The sequence below is a fragment of the Ptychodera flava genome, chromosome 17 (genome assembly GCF_041260155.1).
Source record: "Ptychodera flava strain L36383 chromosome 17, AS_Pfla_20210202, whole genome shotgun sequence".
Classification (NCBI taxonomy): Eukaryota; Metazoa; Hemichordata; class Enteropneusta; family Ptychoderidae; genus Ptychodera; species Ptychodera flava.
The window spans coordinates 35,622,795-35,641,423 of NC_091944.1; the positions used below are offsets into that span (position 1 = coordinate 35,622,795).

Here is an 18,629-nt window from a genome sequence, read left to right on the forward strand (position 1 = left end):
TTTTTCTTTTTCTAATGCCTGTCTCTCTTTTCCATTTGTAATTCTAGTTTCTGATCTCCAAATTTGTCTGCATTTCTAATTCTAATTTTCTTAGTTCAAAGGTAGACTTGGGCTCATAATCTTTCAAGGTGGATTCCTCAAATTGGCCTAAATTAACTAAATGTTTTGCAATGTGGTACTGTATTTCCCGCTTGCGCATAGATCTTTTGACATCTACTTTAAGGAAATTGGCCAGTGCAATGAGGTTGTCTTTTTTGAGGGAATCAAATGCGTCCTGATCAAGGTCATCCATAAATTCGTCTGGCTTGAATTCCGCCATGATTGAATTTTGCTGAGTTCACAGTATACAGTAGTTTGAAAAGGCAGGCAAAATGTTGTCAAACGGCTCAAAATATTCGGATCCCGGACGAGCCCCCAATTTGTTACGTGCAGAGAAAACGAACAAAAGGGTGAACTCAGCAGTTTCCGTTTAAAACAAAATTTATTACGAAAACAAAACTAATTGCTAAGTTAGGGACAGAGTACAAGCTTTAAAAGTGTACAGACTACTTATCTCAGCTGGGACGGCAAAGCTCCAGTCTCAGAGTTGTAACAGTCAGTCGGATGAATGAACAGTCCTTTGGCTTGCAGGCTTGAAGCTGCATGAAGTCCACAGTATAAATCCAGCGTTGGCAGTGAAGGTCTTGAAAAGTCTTGAGAATGACTACTGCTGGAGTTTAGTAACACACAAGAGACACGATCCCAAAAGTCTGACTGGAAGCTGAGCACGTCCCTTTTATAAAGGCATATAAGAACAATCTAGAACTTTTATTGACATGCTAATTACTGTTCTAAAATTATCTCCCTTACACAACTAATCAACTTCCAGAACATTCCAAACATGACTAATTGAATTCAAGGTTGTGAGGTCATCAAGGGCAGTGACCTTGGGAATGTTCTAGACTAATTGAACTCAGGTCATGATGAGTGTGGGGGAAATGACCTACATAACACTGTATTTACAATTGCACTGTTTGGTCTCATGGTGGCGCACTTCACATAGCACCCTAAAAGACCAAGATGTTACTTTAAATATCTGCAACATGGTAGAAGTGACCTTGCCAAAGTATTACATATTTTTTCATCATTTTTTTTCAAAAACAAAGATACTGCAGCTATTCAATGTTATACAGTTCTGAATGTATGGACAGAACATATGAAAAATAACCCTTCATATTCGGCGCACCATCATATTCATGAAGTACTGGTAGCTGCCCAAACATAAAATTTCATATGATTTTGCATTATGTAAGTTGTGAACATATTTGGATAATAACAATATTTGATTAACTTCATCACTAGTTTAACATGATATTTAGAAATGTTAGATATGAATGCAAGCCATTCACTCACTTCACTGAAGTTATATTTTAATTTTACAGAGTGTACATCAGTTGACTGATGATAACTTTTATAGAGTTTCTGGCTTCATTTCTATTCACAGTATTGTAACATTATTATGTTTTACATCATGTTGTCACCATTGAAGGCAGAAATATTGACATAAGGACACTTTTGGAATTGTATATAACCGAAACAATTTCTCTTACCAAATTTTCTCAGTTTTCTTATCTATATTACATGTAATACTATACACCAATAACAAAGAAATGTAAATACAATTGTTTCTAGCTGGGTGAGTGAAGGATTTATAGGTATAAACCTCAGTTGAATTAAATCAGAAATTACACTGCAGTGTACGATGACCAGAAGAATTATGATCCTTCTTTTTTCTAATAAAACACAGCTATACGGTAATTGCAAAGCAAAACATGGATTTTGCAGCACAAGGAGCTTTGAGAAAACAATACCCTTTACACACAAATTAATAACGCAATAATATTAGCAGTTAACATATCAGTGAAAATACATAACTCCACTATTTTGCTGCCTTGTGTCTGATCCAGCTTCAGTTGAACCAAGCACAAAACTGTACATATCAATTTTTCCATCTTACTACAGTATAGTGTTTTGTTGAATGCAATCATATGATTTGAATGTTTTTCAAGACATTGTGGTTTGTTTACAGAACAGGAATCCATGATAAATTCATGCAGCAATTGGATTTGGGATGGTGAATATACGATGTTTTTTCCAACACAAACACTTGCTAGAAAATGTTTTGTGAACAACACTGAATGCTATTTTTGATAATTTATGACAATTAAAACCAAAAAAAAAGAACAATATTCACCCTGGAAAGAAACGATACCTGAATCTTTTTAGAGACCCTTTTGCTGTTTGGTATTTCAATGACGAAATTTGTTATAAACAGTTTTCACATGTAAAGCATGCATCTTTCCATCTGTAAGTAAATAATTCACCATATATTTCACAATTATTTATAACAAGTACATTGTTGAGAAGTAGAAGCTGGCCAAGATGACTTGAATTGACCATTTGATGAGAATAGTCAATCTCCCTGTGTGACATCTTTCATTTCTTGACCTAGAATTCCGTATTTCTCACTTTCTAAAAACTGGTCATCGAACTGCATCATGAAGTCCATCCATTCCTTGCTGTTGAATTCCGGCAGACTGCCTCCATAGTCAGACGGAAGAGACGATGATGGAATGAACTCGTGGAGTGAACTGAAGTTAGATCCATGGATGCGGATCTAGTAAAAAACAAACAAACAAAATCATATTGATATCTGCATAATAAGGCAAGTAGTGTGAGTTTTCAGAACTGGCCATCTTGACTTCAGTATTCATATAGGCAAATACATAAATCCATGGGAAAATATAGCAGTATTTCATAGGATTTGAAAACAGCGTACACTTGTTAATACAATTCCATCATTAGCATGCATGATAATTATTTGCTTTCATATTTCAATATTTCTCTCGCAATGTTTCAATTCACAATTTGAAGCTTTACTTAATATTGAGAAACAAGAGTGCATTCAATTTCCCAATCCTGAATGGGTAAGTTTTAGTATCACTGATTTATGAAAGCCATACATGAAGATGAATTTGTCACATTTCTGTACTTACCCGTTGTTTCAGTTTTTCTTTGAGGAATGGTCGAATTATAGCGAAAAGCCACTCAAATATTCTAGGCTCATTTACATAATGGACTCCCTTGATTCGTACAGGCATGGCATTCTGCAAGATGGATTGTGGAAACATCTATCAGATATCAAAAAATACCTCTTCAGGACTTCAAAATGTGAACACTTTACTGAGGATTTAAGTCAGTGTGAAAAGCTGTTTGGGTGTACTAAGGTATGAAATATGCATGGCGGGCAACCACAGTCTGCAAACAATGAATGCTTAATGGTTTCCACACACAGAATGTTATTTTTGAGATACTGAACAGATCTATTATTGGCACTCTTTACAAACTCAGAAAGAATGTAGATGTAACTAAAATATCAAGACAGGTACATATCTTAATTGTGGTAATATTAATGCAGCTGCAATATTAGGGTGCATGAGTTACATTATGCTTGCATTCAAGCATTGACAAATTCACAACAGAACATAAGAATACCATGCAATGTGGGTCACAATATCCACTGTTGACAAAATATACCAAAAGATATAACTCAAATCATATACAGATAGCCTACATGTTGTCACAACCCTTTCACAGGCATTGCCAATTGTGAACTTGTTATGAAATAGTGTCATTTTGTGTCTTTTCCCTGTAACTTTGAATGGACATTATGTGGAAAACAGTGATATGTGTCATTCACAGTGAGATGGTAACATGTACAAAAGTTCCTGCGACTGTATTTGCTAGTTTTCAATTGTGTAATACACAAAAATGTGGTCAAATTCCCTCTAATGAAATACACTTGACTGAAGACACAACAAAAACAATACGACAAGACCATATTTTATAATGCTATGTGATGGAGAAGACATAACAACATTGAGATGACATGCACTGTTACCTGTAAAATGGAATCAAGATGAAGGATAAATAAATTGACTTCTCTGAACCAGAGACACGGCTAGAAAGAAATTACAGAGCTGATAGGTCAAGATTGCAGCAGATTAATAAAAACACATGTTATAAAGTATGTGGTATGTGATGGCATAGAGGTATGAGATGTGATTGGTGTGTCTTCCAACTGATATTTCACAACTTTCTGGGTCAATTTAGAAATATCTTGACATTTCCTTGAGACAGCCCTGCTCCATTGCGTGCAAAATGTAAAATTTTATGATTCTGGGAGAAATGTGTAGAGATGGTGGCACATCAAATTGGCTTAGGAGGTACACACTGATTATGTTCAATGGGGAATAGGGAAAACTTTAAAGTGCCAGTAACAGTAACGCTTTACTTTTTTCAGGTTTTTTATTGCATACCTCAACTTCAGTTTCTTGGTCTACTTTCCAAAGCATTATGAAATACCCAGTACTCAGCCTGTCAACATTGACTGTATTATCTGTGTCCTGCATTGTTTGTGTTGAAAATCAAATTACCATAAGTTCCAGACTTGAATTCAAGTTGTGATCATGATAGTAATGCAGGTCACACACTTACACAGCGCTCTGACAAACCAAGTACTGGGTATTTCAAAATGATGTAGGAAGTAGACCAAGAAGCTGTTGTTGAAAAACTGAACAAGAAACTCAAAAAGTTGTCAAAAGGGACAGTTACTGTAGCTTTAAACTTGATGTATGACAGCAAATTTAATATGAAGGTGCATAAATTGCCATGAATTAACTCCATCATGGGTGGGGTGTTTGAAGGTTCTAAAGGAAAACTTAAGTTGTTACTTGTACAAGGAATGAATGAAAATAAGTATGCATACCAAAGATGGCTGAAGGAGAATATGGATGGGTGAGTGCAGTGACTTGGTTGTGAATCACACAGCATTAATTTATAGTTAATACTCCAGAGATATGATACTCCTTGTGGACTCGTAAAGGACAGACTTTTGGTATGCATAAGAAACAGCCATTATTATTGCAATATTGTCCTTAGGTCCAACATGACAGGAATAAACAGTTATCTAAATCACAGTCCCTCTATCACAGGTAGAGGGACCGTGTCTAAATAATATGAATGGAATAGCTCCAGAGTAGAGAAGGTGGGATGAACTGAGAGACAGTGTTGTAATTTTTGGTAAGTCATCTTCGTGATGCTGTTCAATTGAGTTCATGTAGCAGAGAGGACTACTTGCATGTAGATTTATGTGAAAGTATTTCAGAAATGAAGTATTTTGTTGAATATTATGCAAAATTTGCACAATGGTAAGACTGCCTTTGATAGAAGATGGATCCATTATGCAAATATTAGTACTGGTAGGTAGCATTAATGTAGCATTAAAGGTATACTGTCACCTGATCCAATTTAGCCACAGTAACCATGGAAAGAGAAAATCTAACCAATCACAGATTTTAAGCGGGTGGCCGCTTTTAAAAACAGCGCCCTCACATGGACATTTTGCATACCAAGGAACGCCCCTTTGACCATATATGGGCATATTTAGATTGCAGGTGACTGTATATCATTAATGTGTGAATTAAGAATGATTGTAACGGGGACCCTGTTGTTATTAAATGGCAGCCTAATGTGAGCCACCCATGCCACTCCTTAATTTAGGCAATGCTGAGTGTTTTATTCCTAAACATTGACAAAACAACCAGCCTAATTGCTGTTTGAATAGGTTGTAGTATGTTGTAGTCTGTGAGTATGTGTTTCTGAGTTGCTATACGTTAATATTATTATATGATTCTGATTGGAAAATGGATATGCAATTGATGGTTCAAATTTGGCAATGATAGTGAAAGGGTTGCGATCAACAAAGAAATGATGATGAGATGATGAAAATGGATGATAGGATTAAAATGGTATCTTTTACTAAAATTCTTAATATTTCTTTTCTACAAACTTTTCATTTTTGTCTATCTAGAGTATTTGAAATACATGGTATTCGCCTTGTAAACAATGTATTGTATACAATACACTATGTTTTTGTTGACAAATATCTGAACTAAAATTCACTTGTCAACAAGAACATCAGATATTAGAGACATACCAGTAGAGGCTATGTTGACAAGATGAATACTGAGTATTTGGACATGTTTGGTGAGAAACTGTTTTTCACAGACAGAACAATGCTAGCAACTACAACAAAATGTAGCTTTAAAATGAGCACGTTAAATAGTATATGCTTTTATTATTTAGGATCCGTCTTAAAGCTGGATACCTGTATTTAAAATTTTGTACAACATAAAAGCAAGTACAGATTATCAAAGGACAAAAAAGAATTTGAGTATGATTTAACCTTTTACCTGCCAATTCTTATTTCACCATCAGGTCAAGTTGATTAAAACTAGTGAAGCAAAACATGTCCCATATGATGCATTTTAACAAAGACTTGAAGACAGAGATAGTGTAAACATGATTTTTACAGACTAAAGCTGCAATAACATACCAAGCTAAGTGGGTGAAAATGCATATAGTTTTGGCTCAATACCACTTTTTAGTGACTAGACAGATTGGGAAGTGATACTGTCTGGCAGGTAAAAGGATAAACATACTTGGGTCACTGAAAAATCATTGTAGTATTATGTACAGTTAGTGTGATTAATAAAAAAAATCACATTTGAAATATGCCATGCAAATCTGCAACTTACTTGAAATATTGAAGTGACCTTTTTGGCAAATATTGGACCTATATGTGTAGCATGGGAGAAACTCAATCCACTGAGGTCTATGATTATTACAACACCATTGACCTGAGTTTCTTCATCTTCTAGCAATTTTTCAAGAGACAAAAAGTTGGCTTTGATGATGTCTATGATAGGGTACTTGTATGGATCCCATTTACCTATTGTGAGAGAAAATATGGTAGTCAGAAAAAAAAACAAGCAAACAATGAGAAAAAAGATTAAGTACCATAGTTCACAGGAACTTTCTCCTGACAAACGGAATCAATTTTCCTAAAGCCTGTGGTAATGAATCCTATCTTTTTTTGAAAGTACCTGCCTGGTATCGTAATATCTGTTTATTTATTTTTCAAGTTTACCCTTTCACCAACATGGTTTGTCCTAAATCCATTGTTTTCTATGGTAAAGTTGGACCTGTGTACAGGGAACTGGGGGTGAAAGGGTTAATAGTGTGCTGATTGTTAAAGGGCCAATAAAGCTGTGCTGATTGTTAAAGGGCCAATAAAGCTACCAACTTTTGATATTTTTTTTCACCATTTTTGTTTTGAATGTCGACCATAATTCCTTGTGTTACTCCCCAAGGCATGTTGATATACACAGTGTTCAGCTTGTCAACGCAGACCATACATGTGTAAACTGCATTGTTATTGTTGAAAAGTGATTTCTGGTCTGGAATAGAATTATTATGTAAACAATAACAATGCATTTTACAAATATAAATGCTAAGTTGACAAGCCAAATGGTGGGTGTTTAAACATTTTTGGGGAGTATGATAAGAAGTTGCAGTTGACATACAAAATACAAAAAATGAGAAAATCATCAAAAGTTAGCATTACTGGCCCTTTAACTGTACAGATATTGTACTATGTGGGTTTGCTGCGGATCCGTAGCCCTACTACTCCCTTTGTTGGTTGTGTTGGGGGAGTGGGGCCCCACTCCCCCAACACAACCAGCAAAGGGAGTGGTAGGGCTACGGATCCGCAGCAATATGTGGGTATACATTGTCTGTGATTCAGTAAGTTGTTCCAATGACTTTGAGTTTAGATTTCAATTCACACAGGACTAACGATTATTTACAGTACCGGTATGCTGCTACTTATACAAGCTATAATTGCAAGCTGACTACTGGGCATTTTAAATTGTATGGAATAAAACTACCGGTTTAAGCTGTTATTGATTCATATAACAAACGTATGATGAAGATCTTGACACCTAACCACTCAAAGTCTTCTAAAAATATCAAATTTGAGTACTGGTAGCCGATGTTTTAAATTTTCAATGAAATGTAACATTTTGTATTTTGAACCATATCCCAATGAGTCACAAGTTTCAATATGCATGACAAGGAATGCATTATCAGATAGAAGTACTCTTTGCATGTTGCCGACACCTCAAATGCCTAGACTGTTCTATGGACAGATACACTGTAGCACATGCAATGTACTCTCTATTAAAATTTGCAGATTCAAAAATTCCTAAAATAAAGTCACTTCACCTTTTGTCACTAGAAGTTAGAACAGGGCGTAGTTAGCATTTATAACTTTAATGTACCGGTATGAAATACATGATGGTTATTCTCATCTCCAAAGTGTTATTTTTCCCCATAATAAATTCTGATTTACCCAGACACTTTGAATTTCAGATGATGGAAACTAACATTACTATGGCAATCCACTGAATGAAATATTCTCATTTATTTTATCTGCATGTGTTCAAAGAAAACTCATGCTATAGTTATACGGTATCTTGCCTGAAAAATAGCTTCATAAAAATCAATTTGAAGAATATCAGTTGGCGTGCCATGGTGTAATGGTAAATAGAAAAAGATGACACAACTAATTGCCTACCGACTTAGTACCGGTGTGTTACACAATAATGTATCTCGTCTTTTCTCCTATCACAATAAGATACAGTATATTCAGGAAGTGAGAGAGGGTTAGGTTGTTATCAATTATTCTGAAGGCTGGCTTGGATTTGAATTGAAATCAGTTTTAATGTGATTATATGATTTTTTCCATGGATTTCCATTTCATGGCTATTGTACTGGGTACTATTTCATGAACACATACTGGTATACATGATTGATATGATGTCACAATCTCAGCATCAAACATCACATTCATCTCAGAATCTGAGCTAGATGGATTTGGATTGCAATTGTGATGAAGAACTTCAGACACATATTCAGGATAAAATCAAATTTTTCAAAAAATCTGCAAATGACAATTATTCAAAGCATTTGTTGGACATTATTTTTTAAAAATGTATTTATTATATGGATCAATGGGTAAACCCACTTAAAGTCTGGAAATACAAAAAATCACACAGGAGAGAGAGAGTTTCACTATAGATTAGGGATTCACAGATTATGAGACTAGCTGCAGAACAATTGATATGAATCTGATGCTGAAATAGATATTGGCAGAGAAATCATTTTACACTGCCATAGGATATCAATAATAATTTCTACAAAGGGTAAGTCTGGATTGGTTTTTACAAACTATTGAATGCTACAAAGTCTGGTGCCATTTATGTACCGTCATATAATAAATGTTACACCATACCATACGCTGTCATACTATTGCAGTTCAAAATTTTTGTTACAAACTTTGACAGATCTATAAGGTAATGCTTCTTCTATTGAAACATGCGTTAATTATATAGCATTGCCATTGCAAAAGATCTGAAGATCCACTCTGTATTTTGTAATGATACAATCTAAAGTATTGGCATGATAAATGTTAAAGACCGTATCTGGGATGACATTTTCAATCACATTTTTTACTCATTTTTCATTTAACATACCAGGTGACTTTGCTGTTCAATCTGTATTAGAACTTAATCATAAACTGCTGTATCTATGTACCGGTACATTGGGTGGTGGAAGCATAGGGAGAACAGAAATGACCTTGCATGTAGAAGAATGAAAACTGATAAATGGAAAGCTTGGCTGAAAATTGTAAAAGATTTAAATTTCAAAAGATTTCAATTTCACTAATGCATGAAATTAACATGTCCAGGAATTAAATACCGGTATCTTAGAATTGTTTCATTCTACAGTGTATCAACTTGTCATTTTAAAAAATAAATTTTATTTCTGATGGCAAATATTAATGAGACTTTTCATAGCTTAGAACATTTGTAGTGTTTTTCCTGAATGGGAATATTGAGGTTTCTCTCAGTCTGACATTTCAATCCAAACTTTTATGGTACTCTATTTCCATGCTTGGTTCAACGAGAAAGTATAGTTTTCTGCCAGGCAGTTTGAATAATATTTCTGATAATTTTGCCCATGAGTTTTCATCATACATACCGGTATGTTGTGCAAGTAGACATTATTTTGATATTGAAAGTCTCATTATCACACTTAAAGGGACAAAGTCGGCCATTTTTTCATGAATTTTTGTTTGATACGAGATACTACTTATATTGTTTGACATGTTGAAAGATACTGAATGAATGGGTGACCATGCATACACTGGTAGACCCCAGTTTTAGGCACGATACATGAAACCATCACGAAAATGAATTAATGGTCATGACCATTAATTCATTTTTGCGATGGTTTCATTTAATTTGTCTAAAACCGGGGTCGAATATATGCATGGTGACTCATTCATTCATTATCTTTCAACATGTCAAACAATATAAGTAGTATCTTGTATCAAACAAAATTCATGAAAAAATGGCTGACTTTGTCCCTTTAATGCGTTTAATGGTGCCTTGCAGCTGACCAAAATTCTAGCTGTCTGTCATAATACAATATCAAATGGTATAATACACTGCAGTGTGTGATGTATGTACTTTGCATGTATTATATTTCAATGCATTAAGATGATTGAAATCACCAAATTGTACACACTACACACTATGAGACGACTTATACATTTTCCATTAACACACAGTCAGGGATAGGTACTAGTTTGCCTATATTAATATTTCAATGCTTTCAGACTATTGAAATCACCCAATTATGTACTCTATATGACAGTGTATATTTCCATTGACACACTGTCAGGGATAGGGATTACCCAGTCATTTGTGTACAAATATGATAAACATAATTCTTTTAATAAGGTTGTGTAAAGTATGATGTACGGTATTTCGCGTGTTTTGGGACAATAATGCAAAATTGAAAATCTGAATGATGTTGGTGCACTAAAGATACAGAAAAATTGTACGTTAAAACTGAACATCTTTCTAGCCAGGGTTTGAAATACATGATGTGGTGAGCAGACAGGAATTTGCCTCATTGAATGTGAAATAACACTCTGACTCAGTGGAGTTCATTCCACTGGCTCCAAACATTCCATTCCACACTGTTCCCAGCTTTCAAAAAATTCCATTCCATGGAATAATCAGCAGAGATGAAGTAACTGAAATATTTTGATCACGATTTTAACCAATTCACTTTTCCAACTGTAATTGTGCCATAGCATTTTAACATCCATGTTGCACTGAAACTACCACATAATCTGAGAAAAATGACGTACTGGGTGGATTTGAAAATATTGGCATGTGTTCCTAAGAGGGGTCAACCTGAGAGGTCAATTCAACAGGTCTCTATTCATATCATGGGTCAGGTAATATTGATGACAATAACCTACAGCAATTTATGATATATTAAAATTGTAACTTACAAATATCAAGATAATTATTTCAATTTTATCACAGAGCCGGTTACAATAAATTTTCTAATTTGAAAATACATGCATCCGCCATCAAAATGATTTTCTGTGGAAATAACATTGTCTATTTATAAAAGACGGCTTTCATTTTGAGCGAGTTATACAATATTTGCATTTCTGTCACTTCTACAGCTGTTGCAGTGTCCTTGGGCAGAGTCTGTATAGTGTGATGTCACGTATTTTGACCAACAGGCAAGTCAAGCTCTGATTGGTTGCATGGAGCTACTCACAGACTGTATACTTATAATGATTACTGTGATGTTTACTTTCATATCTAGTTGTTTCTGTGATACAACTCTTGTCTTGATTTCTGAGTGCTAAAGGTCAAATTGAGATGGATAGTTTTGATGGGAATCACACAGCAATAATATTATTATAACAGTACTATGTACAATATATAGGTATTCATATTCAAAATCACACTGACTTCAAGTAGGAAAAACAAAATTGTGTAGTTCCTGAATATTGACAATTATTATTATGATTTGAATGAATATAAATTTTACTGACAATTTTCTTTCCTTCATTTTCTCATCAAAAGCAAAGTTTTACAGTAAGATGACCTGCATATCTGTTCATTATTGTCATCAAAACATTACCAGGGCCAGCCCTACAGACATTCTCTGTCATAATCTTTGATTCCATGAATCACCAGACGAATTCATGTCATATTATCTGGTTTGTATAAATATTCAGAATATTTTAATAATCACTATATATAGTTACAGTATCCAAAATACATCAAAATTTATGACAGAATCACATCTAAATATGGGCTCTTAAAATCATGACGACAGCAATCAAGAATGGATTAAGGTACTTTGGATTTTTTATTAATATTGATATAAAAGTGTGAGGAATAAAAAACAAACTGATGTCAGTATAAGATGTCTAAAATAATGCCCATATTTAGCAACCTCACTCACAGTTCTTTGATCAAAGTGATGAACATAATAACTGTTCAATAATAATAGTGTTTACAAGCATTGGCAACCTATTTCAATATTGCACTAACCTTGATACTGTGTGAGAAGAACCATTGGCTCAACAGTTCATCAAGTATTATAGGCTAAGGCTAACAACAACAACAACAACAACAACAAAAACAATCACAATAGACAAATCTGGAGCTTGCAAATGTTTTAAAATATTATTTTTTCCCCTTAAAAGTATCATGATCTTAAAATTTACTCAACAGCTATAGACATTGCACAATATCATGAATATTAAACAAATCCAGCTAAAAATGTCTGATCAGAACACACCATTCAGACTGGACACAGAAAGCTGTTTTAGATAAAGTATTAGTCTAAGCATTAGCTAACCTATTTAAATATTGTGTTAACCTCAATATGAAATCAACTGTGTAACACTGAATGATGGTCATTGCAAATCTAAATCAAACAAAACACTGAATCAACAAACACAATATGCTCTCTTCTTTTATTCGAGATGTAGTTCCATTTACAGTGACTTCAATATTTTGATTTATTTCCCCATTACTAGGTCATTTATGCTGGGAAGAAAAGAATGAATATATCTAAAGTTCCATATATGATCAAAATTTTCTCTTTATTTTGTTTTGGCATTTGACCCAGAAGGGATCCACAACATTAACCCAAATATTAAGTCGTCATATCTAATTGAAAGACTTTATTACACTGAAATGATGTTGATAAAAATTTGATATTCATTCAGCATAATTACATCAATGAACTCTTTAGTGAGTTATATAATCATAACTCTATGAACATAAAATACATTGTACACAGGCTTAGCAACTCTTTATGAAAATTAATGACCTGCGGAAAAAAGAGCTTTCCTTTTTGGTTTTGCTTTCCCTGTAATTGCTTGCGGACAACTCTAAATACAGGTCACAAAAGTTGCTGGTACACGGTGTACAATGTACTATGGCAGTGTTGAGTTTAGAGATACATGTCAATGTGTGTCAATTCATAGACAGGGCCTAGATTCCCCGGTGTTCAACCAGGCTTGTCTGCTCATCAGGAATTTTCAAATACATGAATCACATGTGGCCAATCTGATGCCAAATTTATAGCTTCTGTTCATCATGAAAACATTTTCCTATACTGAATGCTGCACTTGATCAGCCATGATATTGGATGCTATGGTACTGAGAGTTGGCTAAAATGTAATTATAAAGTCATATTGTATGTATGACATCTTAATTTGCACTATGGTAGAGTTTTTCAATTTTTCATTTTTTTGATGATTGGATCTTATTTGTTCCAGACACCAGTATAATTTTTAATGTTAACTTTGTAAAGTGTGTGATATGGAGAGAATATACCGGTACCTCACAAACACAATATATGTTGTATTCAACATGCAACATTATTGATCAAAGATGAATTCGTCTCTACACTATTAAAAATACAGTTGTCCAAAATATAAACATTGGGCATTACATACTTACTGTATGTAGAAAGTGCATAGACAAGTCTGGCGCTAGGCATTTTGACATGATTTTGTCAGTAGAATAGGAAATAGTATTTTAAAAACAGAACAAAAATAACAGAAAATGCATTAACAGATGACAGTATATGGAATTTTAAGCAAAATTTAAAAGGAGTATCTTACCTGGTCTAAAGACAAGAACACGTCTTCCATCTTTGTCAGAACATGGTAGTACAGCTTGTAAACTATCCTGCCATACATGTTGAATCTTTGACGGAAAGAGTTCAGTATAAATATCAGGGTAGTCTCTGCGTACTTCGTAATAGTTCACTAACATTTGAAAGGCACGGTCATAGTCAAATTTCTTGGCTCGTAGAAAGCGTAACAAAAAGGCATTGTCTGACCGAAAGTAAATGTCAGGTCGTTTTTCCAGCATGTCGCGGAGTGCATTGATGTCGCGCTGTCGCCACTGGGCTTTCTCATTGAGTTCTTTCTCAGCTTTTGTCAGCAGTTCTGGAGACAAGGAACTCACAAAGTCCTCCTCCGGTTCACTCTCCATGTTGGAAGCCATGACACGTCAAGGGAACTCTGGATGAAAATCAATGTCGTACACACTGAGCTACAGCTGTGGAAATGAAACACACAGAAAGACATACCGATAATCAATAAAATGCCCAGGACAAGTGAAAGCAAAAATCAAGTGGTCTTCTAACAATTACATCCCATATATGACTGAACACCCTCATTATGATGTTTCTAGCTCACACTTATTGTCTACCATTGAATACAGTGAAGATCATCATATCACAGCTTTTAAATATTAGAATACAAAATCAACCAAATTGTTCCTCCATAGTATCATTTTTGTTATTAGCTGCATCAGTGACTACCAATATCTTGACTATTTCAAATACAGTTTTGCCATTTTCTTTAAAAAATGCTGAACGTACTTGAAAATTTAGCACCTCTTTTGTAACTTTCTCTCATTGATAGACCTTATGCATTTTTGATTATGTTTAAAATCATTAATTTAACATATTCCGAGAGAAAGGGCCAATCTTTCATATTGCAATTTGAATATGATATACCAAATAAATACAGAATAAAATAATCAACAAGACAAAAATAAAGGAAGTATAAACACAAAGAAAGATACCGGTATGTAAATCTTGAATTAAATCTATGATTTTTCTGAAAAATAAATAGAAAATACAAAAGAATTTGTCATGTTCATCATTTTTCTGGTTTCTTTAAAAAACTTTCCAGTTAGACCGTGTTTGTGGACTGACAGTGAAGGTGGAACTTAAGAGGCACATCTCAACAACACACTTATGCAAACACTTGAACTTAGCACTATCAATCACTTTGTCATACACAAGTACCCACATATATGCACACACACTTCAAAGTCTTACCTACACCTATCAATCTAGCATTTGAAAATCCATTACCTTCAAGTTACAATATCATTACAAAATACCTGTACTAATTCACATGAACTATTTGATTCATTACTTCTCTATTACACATGATATGAATTACATCGTAGGAACAAAACAACAGAAAAGTAGAACGACAGCCTTTGGGATAAATCTTTCATGATGAATGACAGAATTTATTGGTAAATGATGAATGCTCTCATTTGAATTCTTTCTGAGCAAAGCTAATTTCCAAAACTGGATTTCAATACTTTGTGACAATTCAGACTGTCATGCAAGTTTTATATTAGTGGCTTTCCTACAGTTGCAACTTTGGAGCCCAACAGGAAGTACCGGTATATTATGTATACTTCAATGTCAATGTGTAGATTGTGATATAGTTAACTGCTTTTCTATGTTTTTCAGTGTAGATAGTGAACTGCATTTCTGTGTTGTTCATTGTAGGGTAGATAATGAACTGCTTTTCTATGTTGTTCAGTGTATGGTAGATAGTGACTGTTTTTCTAGGTTGTTTGGTGTATGGTAGATAATGAACTGCTTTGCTATATGTTGTTCACTGCAGCATTGACAAGTGGTTCTACTCAATGCATATCATGCTGCCACTGGGATTCTATCTCTTCCTTCAGGCATATTTTTTTTAAATGAATATCCCAATGCAACTCACCTACCGGTAATCTATTTTTGATATTACTGTCTCTTCAAAAATTATGCCACAGGCTAAATCTGAGATACTGAAAGAATACGATTTGTTATTTTGCTTAATACAGGATCATGTGAGGATAATTATTGGTATCAAAACTTCTAGTTACACAAGTACTGGTAATGCTAGTCTATTAGTATGTTTCACCCTACCAAATAAATAGCCTATATGAATTTAGGATTGAAGATCAATAACCTTAAATAATGAATTTTTTCACTTGTCAGTTTGATAAACACTTGCCTTTTATGTATATCATGATGCAGGTACTGGCAACCTACATTACCGGGGCTCAAAATGTATTTATTATATGGTAGTCCCTTGTCCCAAGATAGCTAAACTTGGCAGTGGGACTACTAATTTCTGTCAACTAATTTCTGTCAATGGTTTTTCCATGGAACTACCACTTAGTTAATGTATCATGAATGAAACCGCAGAGGAATGGGGTGTTGGCTCCCAGCAGGCAAACTTTTCAAAAAACACTCACTGACATGTCTAAACCCGTCAAAATATGCAATTTCTTTGTACCAAAATTTCTTTGGTAATTCAAAATGATCAAAAAAAGGATACAAAGTAAGATGTACCTTGATTTGTCATTTGTTTTAGGCTGTTTGATTAGCTTACATGCTTGGCTGACTGGATGGGAATCAAACTACATGAGAGATCTTCTTTGGCTGTGAGTTTCATTTGTTTGTCAGATTTTCAGAAATACGGTAGTATAATAATATTAAATTTCAAAAAGCACAGCAACACATGTTGCCTTGGGACTACAAATTTCAGAAATGGTTGTCCACTTTGACTTGCACTGCCATGTAGAAATATTTCATTTCAAATCTCTGATTACTGGTACTGAGTGTGGTCTGACAATAGCCATTGTTGAATATGAAAAAGATATATACAGAATTACTGAACCTAAAAGTATCTGGTCTAGGAGATCTCTTGATAATTCTTTATTATTGTACCCAAAACAACAGATCTTGGAAAAATGTTTATCCAAAGGCAAAAAAGCAAAATAAAACCAGCTAGCTCATTACGGTATATCTGAATTTTTGTGTGTGATTTAGTAAACATAAAACAGTTAAAACAGTTGATCCTGATGAAGCAAAAGGGAACAAAATAGTTGGGACGCAAAAGTGTTAATAATGGTACAAACTTTCTATTATTGGTTACCATTCAATAAATTCAAGTTTAAAAATAGCAGTAGATGATCATGCAAATAAATGTTGATAACTCCAGCTGTTACACACAAATCTGGAAATACCAATACTTTACCTGACACCAGCTGGCCCTGAAATACAGGGGCTTAACAACCCTCGAACATAATGTGTAATGTATTTGAAATTTTACTTTTTATTTTCACTTTATCTTCACTGTGTATTTTTTGGTGTCTTGGTTAGTACACAGCGTTCCAAACATTTTCGTGTATGAGTGAAATTCCTACATAACACTAACCGCTAAATTCAGATGATAAGAACAGAATATCAGACATACAGCAAAAAACAGGATGGTTGGACAGTCTCATATACATTACGTTTACGTTTTTGAATGTCCCACACAAGTTCTGTTGATAACATTGTAGATAAGAAGAACCGACTCATTTGAGTAAAATACTAATCATGTAACACTCCACTCCACTGTTTATCCTTGTATGTCTTAACAACAGATTGGCTTCAGTAAGTGTACATTGTTTTATGGTTTGTTTAGCCAGAGTGCTGTACTAATTAACTTCAGTCTCTACTATCAACACACTCAGTAATTTAGCAATTCCCTTGTGTGTTCAGTCCAGACACTCAAATGAGTCGGTTTTTTTATCTACAATGTTATCTACAAAACTTGTGTGCCACGTACAAAAAGTAAACGTATGTATATGAGACTGTTCAACCATCCTGTTTTTTGCTGTATAATGTCAAAATGCGTATGAAAAGTATAGATACAATAGCCATTCTTTCCACAGTATTATCCACATTACTTGATTGAAACTGGAGTGGTTTTTGCAAAAGTATCTGTCAAATATTGACTTGTTAGTCACATCGCCCCACTGTACTTTGCGAACGCGTGGAGAAAGTTTACAGTCATCTGAACTGTTATTCGAGTAGCTCTGTGTGGCAGGGCTATGTGTACTGGAGGCAACCACCAAACCCGAACCACTACTCCAAATATAATGCTGTAACTGAGCAATTGCCTGAAGTTAATTTTCAATCAAATGAAAAACAAACCCAGCGTACTGCATAGACACGACATTTAGGTAAAATGGCAATTCGACAGGTGATATGTGTTTAGTGACGTTGTCATTAGTACCAGACAATATTCACAGATTTATTTACGGGTGTAGTACCAAACTATAGACTATAGCACTGTAGTCTGCATCTATCATGATTGGCACAGGTTCGTCAGCTGTTTATCAAGCAGGGACGCGCAATAGTAAAAAAATTCTATCAACAAATAGAATGATGAGGCGACATAGAAATGTGGACTGGTACGGGGCAGGTAGAACTCACCTGGTTTGGCTTTATACTTTCAATCATGTCACTCAATGGACGCCGGGAACGAAAGCACAGTATAAATGCTCATTGCATAGGGACAGAGTTGTTCCAGTAACAGATGTAGAATCCTTGATTGGCGAAACGTTAACAGAGACGATTTTCTTGCAGAACTGTTGATGTTGTTTGAAGCAACAGCTGCTAGCCCGCCATACGTTCGATGCAACGAATCTCTA

General features: G+C 34.6%; 1 protein-coding gene across 2 annotated transcripts; it reads right to left on the reverse strand.

Annotated features, from left to right (window-relative positions):
- Nucleotides 1–1,134: 1,134 nt before the first annotated feature.
- On the reverse strand, nucleotides 1,135–18,601 carry LOC139116181 (alpha-tocopherol transfer protein-like). 2 transcript variants are annotated; one of them, XM_070678734.1, is made up of 6 exons: nucleotides 18,412–18,601; nucleotides 13,961–14,402; nucleotides 6,639–6,832; nucleotides 3,941–4,000; nucleotides 3,036–3,146; nucleotides 1,773–2,656 (listed from the first exon to the last, which is right to left on the reverse strand). In XM_070678734.1, the coding sequence occupies exons 2-6, from the start codon at nucleotides 14,346–14,348 to the stop codon at nucleotides 2,453–2,455; spliced, it is 957 nt and encodes a 318-aa protein (XP_070534835.1). In that variant the 5' UTR covers nucleotides 14,349–14,402; nucleotides 18,412–18,601; the 3' UTR covers nucleotides 1,773–2,452. The 2 variants fall into 2 exon arrangements, with proteins under 2 accessions (XP_070534837.1, XP_070534835.1); XM_070678736.1 differs by lacking the exon at nucleotides 3,941–4,000 and having other exon boundaries at nucleotides 1,135–2,656.
- Nucleotides 18,602–18,629: the final 28 nt, after the last annotated feature.

Excerpts from the sequence above, each read along its gene's own strand:
- LOC139116181 (XM_070678734.1), bottom strand. The coding sequence starts at position 14,348 with ATGGCTTCCAACATGGAGAGTGAACCGGAGGAGGACTTTGTGAGTTCC. Across the intron at positions 6,833-13,960 it reads TGTTCTTGTCTTTAGACCAG|GTAAATGGGATCCATACAAG; the intron begins GTAAGATACTCC and ends CTCTCACAATAG. Across the intron at positions 3,147-3,940 it reads ATCTTGATTCCATTTTACAG|AATGCCATGCCTGTACGAAT; the intron begins GTAACAGTGCAT and ends TCCATCTTGCAG.